This window comes from Periophthalmus magnuspinnatus, chromosome 14 (genome assembly GCF_009829125.3).
Source record: "Periophthalmus magnuspinnatus isolate fPerMag1 chromosome 14, fPerMag1.2.pri, whole genome shotgun sequence".
In the NCBI taxonomy this organism is placed as follows: domain Eukaryota; kingdom Metazoa; phylum Chordata; class Actinopteri; order Gobiiformes; family Gobiidae; genus Periophthalmus; species Periophthalmus magnuspinnatus.
The window spans coordinates 3207433-3215595 of record NC_047139.1 but is presented as its reverse complement, the minus strand read 5'-3'; the positions used below and the strand labels follow the sequence as shown (position 1 = coordinate 3215595).

The following is an 8163-nucleotide window of genomic DNA, read 5'->3' as shown; positions in this document are numbered from 1 at the left end:
TAAATCTAAAAAGAGAAAGTCTTTTTTGGGTCTTTGTCGGTTCAGAATCTTTTGGATCCGTTCATTTCAAAGTAAACTCTGGTCTAAAGTCACTATAACCTGCTCCACCAGCGCCTCTTTCACAGCTGTGTCTCACTTTAGAAGAAATCTGCACAGAAAACTCATTTAACATCTCAAGAACAAGGGCCGAAAATAGAACAACTGTAGGAGCGCTCACGCATGCGCAGTTGTGCTTCAAGTTGGTCTGTTTTCCCTTACGTCCGTCAACGCGGAACATAACCAGCAGCACCGCCTTTTGAGCGCTACTTCATCACGAAACAGTGAACTGAGAAAATGAGCGGCCGCGGAAAAGGAGGTAAAGGACTCGGGAAAGGAGGCGCCAAGCGTCACCGTAAAGTTCTCCGTGACAACATCCAGGGCATCACCAAACCCGCCATCCGCCGTCTGGCTCGTCGCGGCGGTGTGAAGCGTATCTCCGGTCTGATCTACGAGGAGACCCGCGGAGTGCTCAAGGTGTTTCTGGAGAACGTGATCCGTGACGCAGTGACGTACACCGAGCACGCCAAGAGGAAGACCGTGACCGCCATGGACGTGGTGTACGCCCTGAAGAGACAGGGCCGCACTCTGTACGGCTTCGGAGGTTAAACACCTGAACCCCAACACAACGGCTCTTTTAAGAGCCACCCACCGGCTCTGAAGCGCAAACTTCAACGTGGTTCTTTTTAAGCTTTGGTCCACTTTATGGTGGAGGTTCACACACCTGACACTTTTGTTTCAGTTTAGTTTATGCTTGTTCACTGGGCCTTTCACTTTCCTCTGAAACACTTTAACAAACTGAGCTGAGAGCTTTATTTCCACTGTTAATGTTTCATACTGTAGATTCAGTCATAATGATTTTAACACCAAAGACCATGTTTTTATTTACTTTATTTATTTACCCTTTCACCAAAACGGCTACAAATGTTTTAACATGTTTTAACTGGCAGACCAGTATGAAGGTACAAAGAACATGGAACATGTACAAAATAACGTAAATCAATGAAAATGGTAAAATGGTCAGTTTGTCGCTGGACTCGCTCTGATTGGACGCCTGGACTCACGCGGGGCCAATCAGAAGAGAGGAGCCTCTGCTCTTTGTTGAATAAGAAAATAAAAAATACATTTGAATTAAACCTTTTGCTGTTGGACTCATTCACTCTGCCTGATTATTAAAACATTTTTGAGCTTCTATAAAAATATGTTTTTTTTTTTTTTTTTTCTTCTTTACAATATACAGAGATGAATCAATTGGAGAAGGAAGTGAGCACGAAACTGCCACTCTTTGTTTCATATGCTCGAGCCTTATTTCGTTTAGAGTTTTATTTGTGGACACATTTTGTGCTTTTTTTTATTATGTGAGAAAAAAGGAAATGTTTGGACAGTGACTTTAGAAAAGCAGCTGTTAAAAACACAACACTATTTGTGAAGGTAAAAATCTGCACGTGCACAAATATCACTACAAACACAAGACGTGCTTCACATTTTGGAGGCGTCTATGGTTTAAGAGAAGAACAGTGAATTATGGGAAAAGTGACGTTTATGAGAGAGAGAAAAAAGAGAGGAAGGAAGAAAGAAAGAAAAAAAGAAAAGAAAGACAGAAATTAAGAAACCGTAAATATCTGATTCGACCAATCAGATTTGAGGACCTGCGCAGCTGCTTTACATGAGGCGGGTATAAATAGAGCGGACAGGCGGTGGGTGAGACACTCGTTCGTCTGTTCTCAGAAGAACATCATGCCTGATCCAGCAAAGACCGCGCCCAAGAAGGGCTCAAAGAAAGCCGTGACCAAAACCGCCGGGAAAGGCGGAAAGAAGAAGAGAAAGACCAGGAAGGAGAGCTACGCCATCTACGTGTACAAGGTGCTGAAGCAGGTCCACCCCGACACCGGCATCTCCTCCAAGGCCATGAGCATCATGAACTCCTTCGTCAACGACATCTTCGAGAGGATCGGCGGAGAGGCCTCCCGCCTGGCGCACTACAACAAGCGCTCCACCATCACCTCCAGGGAGATCCAGACCGCCGTGCGCCTCCTGCTGCCCGGAGAGCTGGCCAAGCACGCCGTGTCCGAGGGAACCAAGGCCGTCACCAAGTACACCAGCTCCAAGTAAACTGCGCCTGCGCAGACCAACAAAACAAAGGCCCTTCTCAGGGCCACCCACATCTGATAAAGAGCCGATTCTGTGTTTACTGACGGTGGTAAGACTGATTAATGCGGTGTACTGACGCTTTTTTTTTTTATTTTCCAAATTACATTAGCCATTAGCATCTGGATTTATACCCAGGTCAGATTGTGTCGGCCTATCACTTTTGTCCATTCATTTAAATAAAATAAATAAATCCCGCGGAGCTGTTGGGACGACAGTATGGAGAACGCAAATGTAAGTTAAATTTGGTGTTTTTTTTTTTTTTTTTTTCCACATAAATTACCACTATTCCACCACAATTTCTAAATCCCTATTTAATGCCATATGATGTTATCGTGTTAGGCAGTGTGTTTGTGCAAACTCTCAGCCGTCCATGTACTTAGCCCAGTGTCAGGTCACGACAGTTAGATTCATAGACTATATTCTGACAATAGGCTATATATATATATATATATATATATATATATATATATATTAAACTAGGTCAAGGCTCCCCTTTGGTATTTGGTAATATACCAAGGCTATTATTACTGTTACTTTTTTATCGACACAAGGTGGCGCTTCGTCTACACTTGTACTGCCTGTAAGGCCATAGGCTAATTACTTTTTTAAGAGTCATGGATTTATTAGGTAATAGTGCACGGACTGTAATGTATCTCTTCTTTAGTGTAGTTCCTCTTAGTAACTACATCCGTGATAACGACATGTAATACGGATTAATACTGTGCATGAGACAGTAGGACACGTGCCTGTGAATCATGTGATAAATAACTATCAGTGGAACTTGTAGCTTTAACTACCACTTCACATTACAGTGTGCAGAGTTACATGAGAAAAATAAGACTTGGGCAGTTTAAATCACAGTGGATAGTAGTTGGGGAATAAGAGGAATTTGAAGAAAAAGGCAGGAACAGCAAAGAAATTTATTTAAAAATACTTACGAGTAAAAAGAGTAGAATCATGCATACTATACAGGCCTACATGTAACATCATTGTGTTGATGATTGAAAATGTATTTAATTAGTTTTTCCTAGACATCTATGAGAGAAATAGTGAGCACTGCTCAAAATTTGATGACTGTGATAAACAGAACTCTACAGACTCCATCTCTTCAGACCCAGGCTACATCTTCAAGGCTGTTATTCAATGAGCCACGACCGTCTGTGCTGCAGGAAATGATGAGGTTTGTCTGCTGTAGGATTTGAATTGCCCAGTTTATGTATTATGTAATGGCTCAATTTTGCACATTTTTTTTTGTAAATGCATACAGTGCCTCCAGTAAGTTCTAAGAGTTGCCATTGCTAAGGAAATGTTGCATGACGCCTTCTTAAATGATCAAATATGCATATTATTACTGTTTTAGATCTTCTCCTGGTGCATTCGCAAAATCCTGTGGCAAATCCAGGTTTGTAGCAAAAAGAAAAGCCGTCAAGGAGGTGATTGTCCGTTTTTACCTCCTCCCAAAAAATACAACTAAAACCCCAGAACCAAAGGATGAGTTCAAACTCATTCTGGGAAAAAGGAGTTTGGAGGTGACAGATGGCCACAGTGCAGAGGTAAGTTTGTTATAATGTTCTAATGTGTTTATAGGTTTATTCATTTCATAAGGGACTGTCTGTCTACACAGTATTTTTTTATTTTTTTCCAAGTTGATAATAGAAATAATAGTAAGCAGCTGCAGTAAACTTGATCACCGACTCATAATCCAGATGGGCTCTGTGGGGAAATTGGCCCGAAGTGGTCGAAGTAAGTCCCATTTAACAAAATTTAGTTGTGGTACACCGTGGACAAAAAAAAATAAAAAATAAAAATACATACTTACAAAAAATTAACTGTGCTCAACATAACAAACTTAAACAACTAAGGACAAAATCCACATGTGCCCTGGCTACACTGATGTCTCTCCCTAATGTCTAATTAGCCCTGATTAAATACCCCCGGCTCTGGGTACAACATTAGAAATAAACAAACTTAAACCAGTTCCCCCCTCCACATGGTCCGGCCCATGACCACACCCAAGCCAATAAAAATGGCCGACATAGGGCACGCCCCCTTTTGTCTGGACCGTGTGGAGATGCCGGTGAGTGGATTGCAGCATTAAACTGAATTGACACATTTAACCAAAGGCTCATATTACTCTATTTTCTGATCTGTGATGTAATGTTATTTCCTCATCACACACAGACCTGGAGTTGTGTTTTGTTTCATTCACACGTGTTTAACACACTGAGTTCTTCTCTCAAACAGAAAACACTCTGTTCCACCTTGTGATGTCATCTGGTAATACAGGAAGTGCTCCACTTTGTGTTTAAACTGCACACACCTTCACTAGAACCAAAAAAGGACTTGAAAACTAGCACTACATGACATCACAAGGGGGAACAGAGCATTCTGGGCTTTGGAGATGGAGACTAATAATGGAGTGTTACATGTGTGAATGAAATAAAAAATAACTCCAGGTCTGTTTTTGATGAAGTACAAACATTATAACACGACTAAAAGCTCACAAGAATCCATTTTGTGTGATTAGGACCTTAAAAAAACACACTACAATTAAAACCACCACTCGTCCAACACAATATTTACAGCAAACAGTCTCAGTATGCCACGCACTTTGACCTTTTCAATTAAATCAATTCAATTATATATATATATATATATATATATATATATATATATATATATATATGGTGGTTTGAAACACAGTTCTTTTTATTGTGATGTTCTTACAGGTGGATGTGGACAGAGGCCTCAGTTGTGACACCAGAGGCAGAGGGGACACTGGGGCAAGTAACTGTGGCAAATCTACCCTTTTTATAGAGCCACTCCAAAACGATCTGGATTTGACACCATTGCCTCTAAGCTCCAAGGAGTTTCAGAACATGCCTAAAGAAAATTGCAGCAAGTTCAATTTACAGATGCCTCTGACATGTTTGGCTGAGCATGTTTCAGTGTGTGATGAAACTCCCAGTGAAGACGAGGAGCCCAATCAGGAACTTGATGTAATTTACTTCAGCGACTTTGCAGCTGATACATTTTTTCATTCAGTATAATTTTTGTTTTGTTTTTTAACTTCTAGGAATCCAAGGATGAGTGATTTGGCATATGTCCCACCAGATGTGGATGTTTTGCCTCCTGAAAAGGTCACCATTAATTTATGACATAAAGTGACATTTCTAAATCTTCTATACAATATTAAGTAAGACTCTATACTCGATACTTTCTAAAAAGTATTACACCCCGGTGCAGTGCTCAGAGACCCCTCTCCAGATCTTGAGCTGGGCTTGGTCAGAACTATCTGTGGGGATTTAAGTTATTGTGCATAGTTTGTGAACAAATCAATATTATATAACAGATATTAAATGAATTCTATGTAGCCTGTGCACTAGTTTTAAAAAACATATTAGTGGAAATTAGTAACAAAAATGAGACTCATTCTGCTTTCTGATTGAACGCCAGATTATAACATAAACAAATGTCTGATGTTTTTGTAATTGAGAATAAATCAGTATTACGATCATTATCCGTGAAAGTTACATTTGATTTGAATTTTACTTCATATTTGTGGACACAGTTGGGTCACGTTGACGAATTCCTTCAATAAAACATGTTTTGTGTCCTTTTCCAGATACAAAGGAACTTAGTTTGTTTAACACCCTTATAACAGAGCATTTGTGTTTCTATATAGGAGCTTTGGGGAAATCATGGCCCTGAGCCTGACACAAGGCCGTCCAGATGAACCGCAGATGATGTCACTGATTCAGAGGCAAAGGATTTAATTGAGAAGGTCTTTTCAATTATTTGTATTTTTGTGCCAATATCTATCGACCTATCACCCCCCCCCCCCACACACACACACACACACCATCCATCGGTACTGCAAAATATGATAGTTGTTCTTTTCTCTTGGTCTCCTTGGTCTATGGGATTATCTGTTAGCTTGTGGACATACGGGTCTGATAAACACGGACAAAAAGGACACCATAATAAGGTAATAGTAGTTGCATTTATCTCTCATACTCAAACTGACATTGTCGTTGTTGTACTGTTGTTGATCTATATTTTTAGAACTATCAGCCTTCACTCTTTGGCCCGACTTCTGCCCTCACTAGACCAGCTTGGAAAAGGCTTGCAGTTGTACAACTTTATACATTTAATGAAAAATAATGTGGATCTATGTCGCCCCCTTTTTGTTCCTCTTGAGGATAACAAGGTTCACTTTTTAAAAATGGTAATGCGTTTATCAATATATTACTTACTTATGTATTTTGCTATTCTTGTCTAGCCTGATGCCAACTTTATTATGGAAAGCTGCAAACCCGAGTTCAGTGAGGAAGGCTCAACAAAACGGACTCTTGAGCAAGACATTATTAACCACTTCCAGGATTATCTTTAAGAACTGGAAGATGGTAAGAGACCAGTGCATTTGTGTTTGTCAGGTTGGTCAGTGTGTCCAGGGACCTCATCTAATAGTAAATAAAATGTTTATCGTTTACATAAAGTGAAGAAGACACTGAAGAAACTCCAAACCACTCACAGTGCCAGCCTTGCTACAATGGACAGGCCAAGCACACAAAGTACTGCCCAGTGAAAGAAACATGTGTGAGATTCATGTAAAGTTTAACCATTTCTGCCAACAAGATCATGAAATCTGCTTTCCTGTAGTTAGTGCATGCACTAATACCAGAACATTCCCAGTTGCACATATGCTCACATACAGTGAATTCAAACATGTGCTATCACTTGCTGTGCGATTTGGAAACACATATTTGCACCTACAGCCGCTGATGTCCTGTTCTATAACTTAAACGTTTAAAGTGACTGGTACAGTAATTCATTTTGTCATAATATAAACATCTTCTCTCTTGATTGTAGATACTAAAAAATAGATTTGATTCCAATTGCATTTTTTAAAACAAACTGATTTATAAGTTTTTTTATTTGAGTGACAGTAATTTCTTCAATGTGTTCTTTTACAGATTTGATTTGAGTTTTAATACTTCTGACAGCCCAAATAAAATGCTGCAAAACAACGTTTTAGATGTCATCCATGCATGTTTCAGTAATTTAGTGATTTCTTGGGTCCTAATCGAACCCTCTTACAGTTCGCTGTAAGATTCTGTACGAGGCTCCGCCCACACGCCTACATCACCCACGTGACATCACTCCATAAATAAACAAAACTGCACACAGCAACTTGACAAACCTGATGTGCAGTAGGTTCAGGTAGTTTTGGGATGTTTGTCGATTGTGTAGTGATGGTGCTATAAACGAAAATGAAACTTACAGAATTGTTTTCAGTGAATATAGTATTTTCAGAAGAATAGAAGGTAACATGGTTACTTTCTAAATATGTTATGTGTTAGCAGTTTATACCACACAGAATTAAAATACCCTCTTATTAAGCACTTGTACCACTTTTGATTTTGTGTAGCTGAAGACATTTTCAGTTTCCCAAAAATTGATGCATGTATTGCACCATGTTCAAATGTCTTTTCCAAAGCACTGAGATGGTCCTCGAGGATCAATATTTCTTTGCAGCTGTTCCATTTCCTCAGGTGTAAATGGGATCAGAATCTCAGGAACCTCAATTCCACAACAGGATTCAGCGGGAATGCCCACATCCTCCCAGTGAACAGAATCGACCCCATCGAGCTGTAAGACAAAGGAAATAGTTTTGACAGTTTTTGAGAAACACATTTACAAATTTAGGGCTGTTTTTTTTTTTTTTTTACCTCCTGTGGGAGTTCTGGGTCCATAACTGGACTCTGAATATGGCCCATGGCCCAAAGCTGATGGGGGGAGAGGTTTTGTTCTGTGCGCAGTGGATGGTTGTTCCACCCATCAGTGAATTTGGCAAGATCATCATTCAGGCGAGGTAAAAAAACATAGTGAACACAATACATGTGGTAAGGGTTGGCAATCTCATAACCTCATAATATATTTGTGTGACAGCCATCCACACATCCCTCCACAATC

At 39.9% G+C, this 8163-nt stretch overlaps 2 protein-coding genes across 2 annotated transcripts; both read left to right on the top strand.

The window, feature by feature from the left end:
• Positions 1–333: 333 nt before the first annotated feature.
• Positions 334–712, top strand: LOC117381381 (histone H4). Its single transcript, XM_033978342.2, has one exon. The coding sequence runs from the start codon at positions 334–336 to the stop codon at positions 643–645; it is 312 nt and encodes a 103-aa protein (XP_033834233.1). The 3' UTR covers positions 646–712.
• A 1050-nt stretch (positions 713–1762) lies between these two features.
• LOC117381379 (histone H2B 1/2-like) lies at positions 1763–2157 on the top strand. The gene has a single exon (XM_033978340.2). The coding sequence runs from the start codon at positions 1774–1776 to the stop codon at positions 2146–2148; it is 375 nt and encodes a 124-aa protein (XP_033834231.1). The 5' UTR covers positions 1763–1773; the 3' UTR covers positions 2149–2157.
• The last annotated feature ends 6006 nt before the right edge of the window (positions 2158–8163 follow it).

Excerpts from the sequence above, each read along its gene's own strand:
- LOC117381379 (XM_033978340.2), top strand. The coding sequence starts at position 1,774 with ATGCCTGATCCAGCAAAGACCGCGCCCAAGAAGGGCTCAAAGAAAGCC.
- LOC117381381 (XM_033978342.2), top strand. The coding sequence starts at position 334 with ATGAGCGGCCGCGGAAAAGGAGGTAAAGGACTCGGGAAAGGAGGCGCC.